The 16,357-nt window shown below is 49.7% G+C and overlaps 1 protein-coding gene across 1 annotated transcript; it reads right to left on the reverse strand.

Annotated features, from left to right (window-relative positions):
- Positions 1 to 753: 753 nt before the first annotated feature.
- LOC114588661 (cholinesterase-like) lies at positions 754 to 12,433 on the reverse strand. The gene is made up of 4 exons (XM_077925164.1): positions 12,296 to 12,433; positions 3,286 to 4,747; positions 2,370 to 2,533; positions 754 to 1,523 (listed from the first exon to the last, which is right to left on the reverse strand). Exons 2-4 carry the CDS (start codon positions 4,734 to 4,736, stop codon positions 1,429 to 1,431), a joined length of 1,710 nt encoding a protein of 569 aa, XP_077781290.1. The 5' UTR covers positions 4,737 to 4,747; positions 12,296 to 12,433; the 3' UTR covers positions 754 to 1,428.
- Positions 12,434 to 16,357: the final 3,924 nt, after the last annotated feature.

Here is a 16,357-nt window from a genome sequence, read left to right on the forward strand (position 1 = left end):
ATATATATTTATGCAATTTTGCCCAATACTCATATCTCTGCAAACTAATTTCCCCTAATATAACACATTTTTGTATGTCATTTTCTCCAATATATGCCTTTCTACGCACACTTGACCCTAGTAATATGTGTTTTGGTAAACATTGCTTGACTGGAAAATTGCATTGCAAAATTCAGAGAATTGCACATTTTGAAGGATCTCTGTGCTTTGGTTGGTATGTTGCAACAGAAAATGTGAATTAGGTAAACTTGCCTTTCAATGCAAACTAAATGGAATTTCCCCCTCATCCCTGTCAGCATTCCCCTCAGTAGGAGATTAGGGCTGTATGGGCCACAAGTTATGCAAACCAGGAAGCTAGGCTGCTGCCCTCAAATTGCCAGTGTTGAAAGTAGTGGTCATTGAATTATGGATCAGTCGATTTCTTGTCCAGATAAGTCTTGCGTGCTTCATTTAAGTTTTATTCATCAGTTCTTCCCATCCCAATGTGTGATAAAAGCCCTTTAAAAACTACGTGAACATTTGCATTATATTTGAAACAGTTTCCCTCCCACAAAATGTGCATTTTGTACATGCTTTGTGCATTTTATGCATGTTTTGACTTAGCATATCTATCTTATATGCATTTTGTTATGTTTTTGCACTGAGAACCGGATCATAGTATTTAGTGTGCTGTCGAAAACCAAATCATACCTATGTTCTGTTTCCAGGATGTGCAAATTACATCGGCTCAATTAGAAGAATGCAGACTGAGCAAACATTTCAAGGATCTTTATTAGGAATAAGTTGTTGGCAAAGCATTAAAATTCTGTAAATGAGATGGAGGCAAAGGGGGTGACCCAGCTAACCTTGATTAGAACAAGGCTCACACCATTCCCTTCAGTTTTTCTGCCACTCAAGCAGTCAGTATCTATATATACTTAGTGTGTGAAGAGGCTATCCAAAATTCACAGGCCAGTCTCACTGGCCATCCTACCTAGGGAATGTGTGGTTGGCACCGTTCCAGATCCCCATTCTTCTTGAAGAAACCCAAGTACAGTGGTACCTCAGGTTACAAATTGCTTCAGGTTGCATACACTTCAGGTTACAGACTCTGCTAACCCAGAAATAATACCTCAGGTTAAGAACTTTGCTTCAGGATGAGAACAGAAATCATGCTCCGGCGGCGCAGCAGCAGCGGGATGCCCCATTAGCTAAAGTGGTGCTTCAGGTTAAGAACAGTTTCAGGTTAAGAACGGACCTCCGGAACGAATTAAGTACTTAACCTGAGGTACCACTGTATTCTGGAGATACCAAATGCCTGAAAAGGGTTTACATTTTTATTCAATTCATATCACAGTAATTTATTTCCTCGTTCAGGTTTATTGCAATGAATAGCTATGCTACCGTATGTTTTGTACATGGCTGCAGATCCCTCAGAGTTTGTCCTAGCTAAACAGTTCCTGAGGCATGGTTTTCGCCATCTCGGGCGTCATTCTTCACATCTTTCTCCTGAACAGGTGGTATACAACCTTCTTCAGATTTCCCTGCAAAAGGAAAAATAAACAATGGTTAGGGGAAATAATTGATCAACAGAAGATCAAACTCCTTTTGCAGGCGATCTGATTAGTCTCCCAGTTTTTGTTTTCCATCAAAAGCAGGCCAGAATCCTTCCACCCTGCATTCTTATGGTACTCCTCATGCCCCACTGAAGATGGGGTCCTAAGCTGCTTCACAGGAAGTTCTCTGAGGCATCCAAGGGGAGCAAGTATTCCCTTCCCCAGCTCACATTTTTGAAAATGCTTTATCGCAGTGGCTTCTGCAGTGAGGCCAGCAAGGCTCCAGCCATCATGTCTCCTGTACCAGAATGCTGCAGGAACTAAAAATGAATTTTAAAAAATGAAAAAGGAGGATGGTGAACACATGGCCCTCCAGATGTTATTGGCCTGTAATGCTCAACCTTGACCACTAACCACTATGGATGAACAGATCTGCCCATTTTGGTTCTCCCAGCTTCTCATTTCTCTGTTCTTATGATTCAGTTCTCCACATTTCTCCAGCAATTGGCAATTAAAAAAAACAAAACTCATGAAATGTTGTGTTGAAGATAACATAACTATTCATGTGGTGGCTCTTATTTTAATGTTTGTTAAAGCCTGAAAAAGCCAGAAGATAAGTTAGTAAGGGAGTGGGGAGGAGAGTAGGGACCCTGGAGCACTGAGGGGACAAGGCAGCTGTGGGGAGTTTGTGGAGGACCTCTGATAAGAGAAAAATGCCCCCTTTTAATAAAATCCCTTCTCCATATTTTCATCTAGCAATTGCACTACTAAGGGCTGTAGGTTCCCAGTCCAGAGCTGGGTATCCCCCCTTTCCGAAGAGAGCCCTGAACTCACTTGCTTCTATTTCATTTGCTAGATGAGAGGCCAGGAAAGCACATCGTGAACCAGGTGGCGTCCATTTGTGCTGGGCTGCCTCTGTGGTAATGTGGAAGACGTTCTGCTCTGTAGCATTGTAGACCGGCCACTGTTCCTCATTGGGCGCAGACCCGGTGGGATTCCTGTAGACGCAACAAAGAAATCAGAGCTTTATTACAGCACCAGACTGATTTCAGGGTGAGGATCCAATGCTTGAAGAAGACAGAGCTGACATAAAAGTCAGAAGCAAGCAGTCATCCCTAGAACATTTTCAGTTCTGAAAACCACAGATCAGTTACTAAATGGGAACATTTAGATTTGTATACACTGAAATGTATGTGCACATGTTGTTGTTGTTTACGATGGTTTAATGATCCAGGTTCTGCCATTTACTTATTTTTATTTAATTAAGTGGATTGTCAGATGTCGAAGCAGTTTGCAGGAACAGAATAGATATTTTAAAATAATAACATTCAGAAGTTTACAAAAAGTAATCCAAAAAATTAAAAAAATAAAGTATAAATAAAATCAGCAGCTGAAAATATTGTTGTGAGTCTGGGGGAGGGTAGCCTGCAAGATGCCGACGTTCCTTGTAATTCTTGGGGTCCAAGACTTACTGGGGGGTTAATGCTGTCAGCCTCTCCATCATAGCAGCAGGTTGCATATCTGTGTGTGTGCAAATAAACCATATATCCTAAAGACACGCCAGTCTTTATCCCATGGAAACCAAACCGAGGTTAAACACCTGGAACGCTGAAATCTAGCACCACTCAGATATTGTGATGGTGTGCAACAAGATAATTACTTCATTTATTTTTAAAAACATAGTAAAAGGCATGTTGGCATATATGGGCAGGCATACTTAGTCCTTGGCACAGAAAGGTGAATACCTTACCCGCTTCTGGCAAACTCCGCCCAGTATCGCATCACTCGCCGGCTCAATTCCACCTCCGCCTCCGATGGGTCTTTCCGCAATGATGCTGCCAAGTTTCCAAACAAGTAGGGGATCTCTGCTCCGTGGGGGGTCCCTATCCACTCTGGCCAAGGAAAGCCAGAACTGCGGTGGCTGAAGTAGAAAGCATAAACTGGGCTCCCAACTTCCCTGGCCTTTGCAGCAAACTCCATCATTGGGCATAAAAGGGGATAATCTCCCAAATACTGAATCAAGGCCAAACGGTACCGCTCTGGCCCTTGAAAGTATTCAGCATACTTCAGGGCTATAGCCCTGGCAACCTCCTCTGTTTTCAGAGTTTCCAGCACCCGCTCAAGAAGCTGTTCCCAGGTCAGGATCCCATCATTTACTTCAGCACTAGGAAGCATAAGGTATGCCATGAATGAGTCTTCATTAGCCATGACACCAGTGAGAATGGGTTTGCCTTGAATGCCTCTCTCCAGGAGCTTTCTGGGCTCATCGGTGAGAAATTCCCCATCTGCTGTTATTGATCTGATACCACAGAGTTCAGAAAGTGCATGGCTCTCAATTTCCTTTCCCTGGAGGCAGCTGACCATCGCACTGTGGTTAGTTTTAGGACACCCCATGAGCTGACTCAACATCGCTGATTCTCTTTCAGCCTTTTCAGGATTCCTCCAAATCCAGCGGGCAGTGGGAGCTCCACTATGAAGCACACCACGGGCAACAAGGGGTTGGCTTGCCGGTGAAAGCAGGTGAAAACCAACTGAGGCTGCTCCAGAACCGAGGCCAAGGAGAGTCAACCGAGCTGGATCCCCGCCAAAGACAACTGCATTCTCACTCATCCACTTCAGAGCCAGATGTTGGTCCCACAATGCAACATTTCCTGGGGCAGCTGGCGGCAAGTACAGGAAACCTAACATTCCTCCACGGTAATTCATGGAGGCCACAATGACATTCTCTGTAGCAGCTAGTAAGCCTCCATTTAAGACATCTGCTGAGGCTGAGTTCATGCTAAAACCCCCACCATAGATCCATAGGAGGATGGGCACTGGTGTGACTGGCCGTGGATGGGGCACCCAGATGTTGAGGAAGAGGCAGTCCTCTGAAAGTGGTGTGTTTGGAGTCCATATGGGTCGATCAGGGAAGGAATCGTTATTAAACTGAAGGCAAGAGTTGCCAAAGGTGGTGGCCTCCAAGACCTGGCTCCACGGTTGATGTGGAACCGGCTTCTGGAAACGCAGTTTGCCTATGGGGGGCTCAGCGTAGGGGATGCCCAGGTAGGCGGTGACAGAGCCAGGGCCAGCCGGGAGTCTTTTGCCTCTAATAGGACCGCTGCTGGTGACCACCACAGTATCATCTTCAGAGGCAGAGCTGGAAGCCAGGAGGAAGAGGAGGAGGCACAAGGAGGAGGGTGAAGTCCGGAAACAACGCATAGCGTCTGCAGCTGAAAGAATCAGAAATAGGAGTGGCATGGGGCAGCGGCGTAGGAAGGGGGCAGGGGGGCAGGTCACCCCAGGTACCATCACGGAGGGGGGTCACAAATTATCAAGGAACAATTACTGCCCTACTAGGGCGGTTCATAAAAAACTTTTTTAAAAAAAATGCCTGCTCCAAAGGTCTCATCTTACTACACTAGGGATTATATAGTTATACAGTGGTACCTTGGGTTACATACGCTTCAGGTTACATACGCTTCAGGTTACAGACTCCGCTAATGCAGAAATAGTACCTTGGGTAAGAACTATACTTCAGGATGAGAACAGAAATTGTGCAGCACGGCAGCAGCAGGAGGCCCCATTAGCTAAAGTGGTGCTTCAGGTTAAGAACAGTTTCAGGTTAAGAACGGACCTCCGGAACAAATTAAGTTCTTAACCCGAGGTACCACTGTATATGAAATTTCGTGCATATCAGTTAGTATCTTGACCCTCCTCCACAAAAATAGCTGTTTACTCAGCCGTTTTCCTATGTAGTGAAGGCTGAAAGTTCAATTCAGTGGAGCAGGGTCAAGATATTAACTGATATTCATGAAATTTCAGATATAGCTATACAATCCCTAGTAAGATCATATATATATAAGTAAGATAAGACCTTTGGAGCAGGCATTTAAAAAAAAAAAAGTTTTTTTATGAACCGCCCTACTGCCCTAACCTCTGCCAGGCTTCCCGGGTCCCGGTAAGTCGGCCTATGTGAAGAAAATGAGACTAGGCTGAGTAGATTAGGCCTTGCCTTGCCTTCACCCCGCCTCCTGCATGCAGCCAATTGGCCAGCTGGGTTGGGGGCGAAGGCAAGGCAAGGCCGAATCTACTCGGCCTAGTCTAATTTTCTTCACATAGGCCGACTTTCTGGGCTGCTGGGAAAGCCTGCCAAGGCCGCTGCCTGTCCTGCGACCCCCTTCAGGCCCCAATCCCCCTCTGAAAAGCCTCTGCTTCCCCCAAAAGCGGAGCGTGTGGGACAGTGGCAGTGCCACCGCCCAGTTTTGCCCATGCGTGGCACCAGGAGGAGCGGCTCAATGCCGCCCTGAGCACTCAGCAGGGCAGCCTCCCCTTTGCCCTCAGTCTCCCCTGCATGAAGCTAGGACCTCCCAAAGGCAGTTGTGTAATTAAAAGAAGATGAGAAAAATCAGCAAAGCAATTCTGTGGCTAACTGACCAATTCCTTTAAGTAGGGTCTATTAATGAAGTTCACACTTTTGACAACCAGTCTGATGCTTTTGCAGAAAAATATTCCTAGACACAAGACTAAATATTTTGGGGAGGGTGGTCCCAGAGCCCTAGCGCCACCATCCCAAAGAGGATAAAATGGGCGGACTTTGGTACTCTTTTGTCCTCCCCTCCCCCAATGTCTCGCTATCTGAGCTGGCTCCCTGCCTGTTGCGTTACATGCGGGGAAACCTGTTAAGTGGTGGGTTGACATAGCAGCCGGCACAGCGATTTCTTCAAGTAGCTCTTTATTCTGGTAAGCTGGAATAGAACTGACAGTGAACAGCTCAGCCGGCCTGTATTTATAGGCAGCCGGCTGTCACATTGTAACCACAACAGCCCAGAGTTCCCGCCTAAAATAACTGCCGCGGACCTGAGTGAAAACTATCTACAGACCTGAGTGAAAACTATATACAGTATCCCCCTGTTGGCCCAGGGTGAAACTACACTACATAACACCCCTCCCCACCGAGATAAGGCGTTAGTTACAATCGTAATGGTTTCCTTATATACAGCACTACGCGTAATGGTTCAATTAGGCACAAAAGCATATCGGTTACATTTCCCATACTTAGACCAACAGTGATACCTGTCCAACAACATAGTCCTTTAAATGAGTTGGGCGCTTGGAAACTCTGCCAGACCGCCGGGGACTGGTAGCCAAGTCCGGAGGGCCACACAGTTCTCGCTGAGGCTGTGGTGCGACCCTAGGTGGCGTTGGAACCAACTCCCCTGGATCCGCTGCTGTGAGTGGAGCCTCCGCAAGTGGAGTGGTCTGAGTCTGTTCTGAGACGGCTTGGTTCGGCTCCACGCTGGCAGTTTGCGAGGGAGGTGTAGGTGGAGCCTCGCCATCTGTACGTGTCTCTTCTGGAGCCGCAAGCGCAGTTGGGGGCACCTCGGTAGTGTCCAAGTCCCCAACCCTGCGCCTAAGTTGGTCTATGTGCCGTCGCCACAAGCGCCCGTCTTCGAGTGCCACCTGGTACGAGCGAGGTCCAGTGACTCCCACTACTGTGGCTGGCACCCAAGGGATGTCCCCCACATAGTTCCGGGCAAAGACCTGGTTTCCTGGGACAAATGACCGTGGTGCGTTGGCACAGCCTGGGGGTTCAGCCACGGCAAAGTCTGGGTGTAGCCGGTCGAGCGGTGACCTGAGGCGGCGGCCCATAAGCAGTTCCGCAGGACTCCTCCCTGTGGCCGCATGAGGGGTGATGTGTTGCGCGAACAAGTATTCGGCGACCCGCTCATGCCAGTCTCCCCGGTCCAGGCGCGCCAGTGCCTCTTTTGTCGAGCGCACCATTCTTTCCGCTTGCCCGTTGCTGGATGGATGAAAGGGTGCCGTTAGGGCATGGCGGATGCCCAGTCCCAAAAGATACCGCTCAAACGTGCCTGATGTGAACTGCGGTCCGTTGTCAGAGACAAGGACATCAGGACACCCATGCGTTGCAAACAGGCCTCGCAGCACCCGGATGACAGCTTCGGTAGTGGTGGAGGGCATCAGGGCGACCTCCAGCCATTTGGAATAGGCGTCCACCACTACCATAAAGGTCCGGCCGTGAAAGGGGCCAGCCAGATCGATGTGCACCCTCGACCAGGGTGTCTTTGGCGTCTCCCACGTGTATCCCTTAGCTGCCGGTGGTGCAGGCCTCGACTCCTGGCACGCTTGACAGGCGGACACCCAGGCAGTGATGGCATCGTCCATATTAGGCCACCAGACGTAACACCGAGCCAACGCCTTCATTTTGACAATTCCCGGGTGGCCAACGTGCAGAGCCTCCAGGACGCGCTGACGGAGTCCCTGGGGAATCACGACGCGGTCTCCCCACAGCAGACAGCCGCGATGAGCTGAGAGTTCATGTTGTCTGGTTGCGAAGGGCTGGAACTCCGATGCAAAGGGCCCTTGTGGCCACCCCCTCCACACCCAGTTGAGCACCCGGCTGATGGTGCGATCCTGGGCAGATGCGGAGGCCACAGTGGCAGCCGACACAGGCGCTGCCGGAAGATCCTCAATCAGAAGGAGCGATGAAGCTGGAGCCGGGTCTTCCACAAATGCTGGAAGAGGGCAACGGCTGAGGGCGTCGGCATGGCCCATCGATTTCCCCGGGCGGTGGATGAGCCGGTAGTGGTAGGCAGCCAGGAAAACAGTCCATCGCAGCATGCGTGGTGAGAGGACCGGTGGAGTTGGACGATCACCGGCGAGGAGGCCCAGGAGTGGCTTGTGGTCAGTGATGAGGTCAAAAGTCCTGCCATAGAGGTATTCATGAAACCTCTTCACTCCAGCCACAAGTGCCAATGCCTCCTTGTCGAGCTGGCTGTAATTCCGTTCCGTCGGAGATAGTGTCCTGGAAAAGTAGGCGAGCGGTGCTTCTCTTCCATCTGGAAAACGGTGACTAAGGACAGCCCCGATGCCAAAAGGTGAGGCGTCGCAGGCAAGGACCAGTGGCCTGGATTCACTGTACTGTACCAGCACACTGTCCGAAGAAAGGAGAGCCTTGACCGCGTTGAAGGCCGCCGTCTCCCGATGACCCCAGGCCCAAGGCGTCTTAGTGCTAAGGAGTCGGTGAAGAGGCTCAGCCACTGTGGCTTTGTGGGGCAGGAACATGTTATAAAAGTTCAGCAGCCCCAGGAACGCCTGCAACTCCGTTTTGTTCTTTGGAGTGGGGGCCTGCTGGATAGCGCGGATCTTGGATGTGGTTGGATGAAGACCGGAGGCATCGATAAGATAGCCCAGGAACTCTACCTGTGGAACGGCGATCTGGCACTTCTCCCTTTTTACCTTGAGCCCGGCCTCCTGGAACCTGGTCAGCACGGCACGGAGGCGCTCGAACAGCTGCTGGTGTGAGTCTGCAGACACCAAGACGTCATCAAAATATGGTACCACGCCCGGAAGCCCTTGCAGGAGACGCTCCATAAGGCCTTGGAAGATGCCAGGAGCCACACTCACCCCGAACTGCAACCGGCGGCAACGGAATGCCCCCCGGTGGGTGACGATCGTCTGGGCTTCAGCAGTGGCATCATCGACTGGCAGTTGTTGATAGGCTTGGGCAAGGTCCAGCTTAGCGAAGACCTTACCCTCACCCAGGGAATGCAGCAGGTGTTGGACAACAGGAACCGGATAAGCGTGCTGCTGAAGTGCCTTGTTGATCGTGCACTTGTAGTCAGCGCAGATTCTCACCGACCCATCTGGCTTGACAGGCGTGACGATGGGGGTTTCCCACTTTGCGTGGTCAACCGGCTCCAAAACTCCTTGGGCGATCAGTTTGTCCAGTTGTTCGTCCACCTTAGCCTTGAGAGCAAAGGGAACCCGGCGTGGCTTTAGCTTGATGGGGGCGACTTGTGGATCCAGGCTAAAGGAGATGGGCGTACCTGTATATTGGCCCAAGGTGCCGTCAAAAACCTCGGCAAAGTCTTTGACCAGACCCTCAGTCTCTGCGTTAGAGATGCAGTTGATGCCGGTGACTTCCAGGCCGAGGGCATCAAACCAGTCTAGCCCTAGGAGGCTTGGCCGCTGACCTTCGACCACCACCAACCGGAGCAGGCCCGAAAAATCCTTGAAGGCGATCCGGAACCGGCCAACGCCTACCACGGGAACGTCGTTTCCCTGGTAGTCTCTCAGGTGTACGCGGTGAGAGTCGAGTTGCCTTTTGGACACTCTGGGTACCAGTCTTTTGATGGTGCTCCATGACACGATGGACAGGGCAGACCCGGTGTCGATCTCCATGTCACATGGAGCTCCTTCAATGAGCACCGTGACGTTCAGCTTGCGTCTCGTAGGCGAGTCGGTTTGGCCAATCGTGGTTCCAGACGGGCAGCGGCAGTTGGTGAGAGCGAAACAACTTTCCTTGGCAGACTGGAGTGAAGACTTGGACTTGCGAGTCGATGAAGGGGGGGTGTCAGACGGAGCCGATCGGCAGACCTTAGCGATGTGGCCCCTTCTGGAACACCTCCTACAGATGGCGTCTCTGAATCGACACTTGGCACGGGAATGGTTGCCTCCGCAGCCAGCACATTCCGGTTGGCCCTTGGACTTCTGTTGGAACTTCCTGCGCTCCCGCTTTGTCTGGTGCACATCATCGTCTTCACTGGAGGATGCCTCCTCACTGCTGGCCTCTTCATGATGCACCGGAACGGGCTCCCTAGCAAGACGCAGGCTGCTGGACTTGCGGATCTCCTGAGCGGAGCGTTCAGCAGCTTCTGAGGCCACAGCCTCCTCAATGGCTTTCTGTAGCGTGAGGTCTGGCTTGGCTAGGAGACGCCGTTGCAGATGGATGTCCCGGACCCCGCAGACGATTCGATCCATCAGGGCATCGTCTAAGTCTCGGAACTCACAGTGCATTGCAGCCTGTCGCAGGGCGGTGGTGTAGTTGTTGATTGACTCCCCCTCTGCCTGGTTCCTGTGGTAGAACGCATGGCGGGCAGCAATCTTGGACGGCTTTGGTGCGTAGTGGTTGCGGAGCTTCTCTTGGATCGTGTCCCATGGTGATGCCTGGACTGCTTCAGGCGCAACCAACGCTCGGGCCGTCTCAAACACCTCAGGCCCACAGAGGCTGAGGAATAGGCCCCGCTTCCGATCCTGTGATACTGCTGTCAGTTCGTTGGCTTGGAGGTAGCAGTCGAACCGAGCGAGGTAGGAGTCCCATGATTCAGAGGCTGGCGCAAACGGCGGTAGAGGCACAAGTGAAGCCATGATTCCGATGCCGGCGTGAAGGGCGATGGATGGAACACAGTGCTCTAGCCAGAACAGTCAGCTCTGAACTGGTTCTGCCCAGTGATTTCGCTCAGTGATTTCGCTCTGTGATTCAGCTCAGTGATTCAGCTCAGTTCAGAGGCTGGCCGCATCTGGCTGTGCTCTGATGTCCATCGATCCCATCCTCGTCGCCAGTGTTAAGTGGTGGGTTGACATAGCAGCCGGCACAGCGATTTCTTCAAGTAGCTCTTTATTCTGGTAAGCTGGAATAGAACTGACAGTGAACAGCTCAGCCGGCCTGTATTTATAGGCAGCCGGCTGTCACATTGTAACCACAACAGCCCAGAGTTCCCGCCTAAAATAACTGCCGCGGACCTGAGTGAAAACTATCTACAGACCTGAGTGAAAACTATATACAGTATCCCCCTGTTGGCCCAGGGTGAAACTACACTACATAACAAAACCCATGTGGGGTTCCTCTCTGTGTAAAGTCTTCAAGCTGTGCCTGTGCACACCTGATAAATCTGCCCCATTGTCAAAATTTATCTTTTCCCCCACCTCTAGTCTCCGTTGTTGTATCTTCCTGGCTGAGGGGAAAAACAGAAGAAGGATGGCCACCGGTCAGGGATGGTCCTGCTGGAGATTCCTGCATTGCCCCAGGAGTTTGGCTAAATGACCCTCAGGGGTCCCTTCCAACTCTGCAATTCTCTGGTGCAGGCTCATGCAGAGTTTTAGGTACAAGTTGGATGCAAGGGGTGCATAGGATTGCAGCCCGTCTTATGCACCGTGGGCTCGGGAATAAGTCCCACTGATCATGATGAGACTAGATTGCTGCTGTGCAGTCCTGTTTCTTAAATAAATATTTTCCTTTTCGGATAATACAGAGCATGGTGAAATCACAAAAAATAAAACCTCCCCTTCAGTAGTTTCAAGCACTACTACAGGTCCACATAATATCTGTACTGCATTGTTTACTGTGACAGCGCCTGCACTTTGGAACTCCTCGCCTATTGCAACAAAGCATGTGCCTTTGCTAGACTCTTTTCGGGCACCTGCTAAAAGCATTCTTCTTTAGGCAAGCATACCTAGATGCTTAGGAAGTTGAAGTAATTTCAATCTTTTGTATGTTTTAAAGTAGGATTGTTAATTTTTCCTGATTCTATCTACTGCTGTGGTGTGTTTTTGGGGGGGGGTTTGTTTTGGTAAACCACTTTGCAGGTTTTTTAAAATAATTTTTATTAAATAAATAAACAATAAATATAAATACAATAACACAAGCCATCACTTGATCATGCACATCGATCTTCACAGCTACACCTTAAATAGAGAAATTGAAGAGAGTCCCCTTCTTGTTCAAATCTGCTGGGGCATCTACACCCAGTTACTCAAAGCATCACCAAACTGCACTATGGGTGAAGTTTCTCCACAACTACTCGAGTTTCTGATTTCCATTCCTATGGCAGATCCTCTACCTATTCTCCCATTCTCATTCATTTTTTAGAAGCACTCTGATTTGTGGTCTAGGGTTGTTGTGGTTCCAATTTTTGGTAATGTTCTGAGTTATCCCCCATAGCCAACTCACATCGCATTTCTGTTCCTTACAGACTCACCCTGATGGGGTTCTCCTGCTCCTCAGTATCCCCTGCAGCTCACTCTGAAGAGGAGAGTTAGGTACTGCTGAGGATCCAGACCCTTATATGAAAAACACCTGGGCGTGTGAGCATCTGCCCATCTGTACGTATGCAAAAGTCAATGACCGACTGGCTTTGCTCACCCAGTGGGAGGAGGCTACATCTTGGCAGCATCCGAATGTATGTCAGGGGTCAGAGAGACTTTGCTTTTACATAAATTGGGGGAAGGTGCAGGGGGAAAGACAAAGGGCTGCCTCCAAAATAAGTCATACTCAGAGGAGATCCACTACAATTAAAGGACATGACTATGATAGGACCATTGATTTCCATGTGTCCACTCTGAGTAGAACTTAAAAGGATTCAGCCCAAAGTTATTGCAATCCTCCTGTCCTTTGGCTACGGAGTAATACCAATGTCCACAAATACAACCAACCAGTAGCCTGGCTCTCAGAACAAAATGCAGTGCTTAAGTGAAAACCAGTGTGGTGTAGTGGTTAAGAGAGGTAGTCTCGTAATCTGGGGAACCGGGTTCGCGTCTCCGCTCCTCCACATGCAGCTGCTGGGTGACCTTGGGCCAGTCACACTTCTCTGAAGTCTCTCAGCCTCACTCACCTCACAGAGTGTTTGCTGTGAGGGAGGAAGGGAAAGGAGAATGTTAGCCGCTTTGAGACTCCTGAAGGGGAGTGAAAGGCGGGATATCAAAGCCAAACTCCTCCTCCTCCTCCTCCTCTTCTTCTTCTTCTTCTTCTGTCAGCACAAAGGGCTTGTCATGGGCCAGGAGTCGGCTTCACCTGCTGAGCAGCAGCCTGAAGTTGCAGAAGGCAGAGTGACTCCACCTGCTGCTGATCAACCTTCTAGCTCATGAGGAGAACCAGATGGCTCCAGCTTTCCTAAGCAGGGTTTGCAGCGTCAGTCAGTTGCTAGAAACAACATTTGTCATTCCTGGCCAGACCTTGCTGCTTTTGGCTTCTTGTGACCCTGGACTCTCAGCTTCCTTGATCCCCCGGACTGTTAAACTACGTGAAGTGAGATACTCCTGACTTTAGGACTGGACTGAACTTTGTGTACGGACTCTGCCTCCAGGCAAATACCCACCCACCCTGAGACTTGACTGGTTGGCTGGCCACTCCTGCCACTGAGCTCTGCCATGGGTTGGCATCATGGGATACAAGAGGGCTTGGCTCATAGGGGTTATTCTTCTTATACAGTGGTACCTCTGGTTAAGTACTTAATTCGTTCCGGAGCTCCACACTTAACCTGAAACTGTACTTAACCTGAAGCACCACTTTAGGTAGCACCACACCGCTGGAGCACGATTTCTGTTCTCATCCTGAAGCAAAGTTCTTAACCCGAGGTACTATTTCTGGGTTAGCGGAGTCTGTAACCTGAAGCATATGTAACCTGAAGCGTATGTAACCTGAGGTACCACTGTATTGTCTTCTGGATAGGAACCACAACAACCCCTCATTTAAGAAACCTGGAACTCCATTTTGGATTTTTAAGTAGCAGCTTTCGAACAATACACACCCATTCCTAAGATATCATTGCAGGCAATGATATTTATTCATATATCCTAAAAGCACCACCGTCTCCGCTGTCCATCATTCCAAGGAAACTGAATCCTGCATAAGCACTGTGATCCTGTTGGCATGCAACTCTTTCCAACGTGTCAATGTTTGAGGCATGCTGGGTTCAAACCTAGTTTTATCCTTGCTTTTTTCCCTGCGCTTTATGCTTCCACCACTCTATGAGGTTTATTCTTTTCTATACAGATTTACAACTATACCTGTAATGAATCCCAGCTTTCTCACTCTGGTTGTATGAAGCCAGGGCTGAAGATCCTGTGGCCCTCCATCTATTGTTTGGCTGCAGCTCCCACCAGAAGAGATTGGGTAGAGATAATAGCAAATGTAGCCCAACAAGATAGGAACGTCTACTGGGTCTCTGTTCCAGCATAAGCACTGGGTAGCCTGGTTCTACTGATACACTGGTTAACCAGTAGGTCACTTCACCGGAGGTGAATGAGATTGTCACTAGGATTTCTTTAATTTTAATGCTGCTGAGAAAACATTTCAATTTAAAAAAAGAATGTGGCTGGTAAACTCTTTCCATGCTATTTAAAATATAGATCATGTAAGTTAAGTTGTATGGGATCAATTCCAATCTGTTACCCCCGAGGATGTGGACAGGCTGCTTGGACGAGTGAAACCAACCACCTGTCTCCTTGATCCTTCCCCATCCTGGCTTATAAAAGCTAGCCAGGAAGGGCTGGGCGATGGGCTTCGCGGGGTGGTGAATGCTTCTCTCTGCGAGGGAGCCTTCCCAGACCCATTGAAAGAGGCGGTTATCAAACCGCTTCTTAAAAAACCATCTTTAGATGCGGCCAATATGGCCAACTATCACCCAGTCTCAAATCTTCCATTCTTGGGCAAGGTGATTGAGCGAGTGGTTGCTGAACAACTCCAGGCTCGCCTGGAAGAAGCGGACCATTTGGATCCCTTCCAGTCGGGATTCAGGCCTCATCATGGGACTGAAACTGCCTTGGTCGCACTGGTTGATGATCTCCGGTGAGCTAGGGACAAAGGTGAGAGCTGTTTCCTAGTTCTGCTGGATATCTCAGCGGCGTTTGATACCATCGACCACAGCATCCTTCTGGACAGTCTAGAGGGGTTGGGGGCACTGTTATACAGTGGTTCTGCTCCTTCCTCCTGGGCCGTGTTCAGCAAGTCGGGGGGTGAGTGTTCAGACCCCTGTGGAGTGCCTCAGGGTTCTGTCCTTTCCCCATCCTTTTCAACATCTACATGCAACCGCTGGGAGAGATCATCAGGGGGTTTGGGCTGGGTGTCCATCAATATGCGGATGATATGCAGTTCTACCTCTCTTTCAAATCAGAACCAGTGAAGGTGGTGAAGGTCCTGTGTGAGTGTCTGGAGGCGGTTGGAAGATGGATGGTGGCTAACAGATTGAGGCTGAATCCTGACAAGACAGAAGTACTGTTTTTGGGGGACAGGAGGCGGGCAGGTGTGGAGGACTCCCTGGTCCTGAATCGGGTAACTGTGCCCCTTAAGGACCAGGTGTGCAGCCTGGGAGTCATTTTGGACTCACAGCTGTCCATGGAGGCACAGGTCAATTCTGTGTCTAAGGCAGCCCTGTTTACCAGCTCCATGTGGTATGCAGGCTGAGACCCTATCTGCCCACAGACTGCCTCGCCAGAGTGGTGCATGCTCTGGTTGCCTCTCGCTTGGACTACTGCAATGCGCTCTACGTGGGGATACCTTTGAAGGTGACCCAGAAACTACAACTAATCCAGAATGCAGCAGCTAGACTGGTGACTGGGAGCAGCCACCAAGACCACATAACACCGGTCTTGAACGACCCACATTGGCTCCCAGTACGTTTTCGAGCACAATTCAAAGTGTTGGTGCTGATCTTTAAAGCCCTAAACGGCCTCAGTCCAGTATATCTGAAGGAGCATCTCCATCCCCATCATTCTGCCCGGACACTGAGGTCCAGCGCCGAGGGCCTTCTGGTGGTTCCTTCACTGCGAGAAGCCAAATCATAGGGAACCAGGCAGAGGGCCTTCTCGGTAGTGGCACCCGCCCTGTGGAATGCCCTCCCACCAGATGTCAAAGAGAACAAGAACTACCAGACTTTTAGAAGACATCTGAAGGCAGCCCTGCTTAGGGAAGCTTTTAATGTCTGATGCATTACTGTATTTTAATATTTTTTTGGAAGCCGCCCAGAGTGGCTGGGGAAGCCCAGCCAGATGGGTGGGGTATAAATAATACTACATTATTATTATTATTATTATTATTATTATTATTATTATTATTATTAAATGGGGTGGTCAATTAGAGGCCAAAGGAACAGTAATGGCAAAGTGGGTGTGTCACACAATAGCATTTGGCTCAGCTGCCAAATGTTTTACACTCCCAGCACATCTGGGAACTTCGCTTTTTGGAAAGACCTGCATAGATTTAGCTATCATTCCTGTCATTCCTTTTAACAACAGCAACAACAATAAAACACCAAACACTTGCA

This window comes from Podarcis muralis, chromosome 2 (genome assembly GCF_964188315.1).
Source record: "Podarcis muralis chromosome 2, rPodMur119.hap1.1, whole genome shotgun sequence".
NCBI classification, from domain to species: Eukaryota; Metazoa; Chordata; class Lepidosauria; order Squamata; family Lacertidae; genus Podarcis; species Podarcis muralis.

Coding starts and splice junctions, on each gene's coding strand:
- LOC114588661 (XM_077925164.1), bottom strand. CDS start 4,736: ATGCGTTGTTTCCGGACTTCACCCTCCTCCTTGTGCCTCCTCCTCTTC. Junction 2,534..3,285: donor GCGGAGTTTGCCAGAAGCGG/GTAAGGTATTCA, acceptor TTGCGTCTACAG/GAATCCCACCGGGTCTGCGC. Junction 1,524..2,369: donor AGCAAATGAAATAGAAGCAA/GTGAGTTCAGGG, acceptor TTCCTTTTGCAG/GGAAATCTGAAGAAGGTTGT.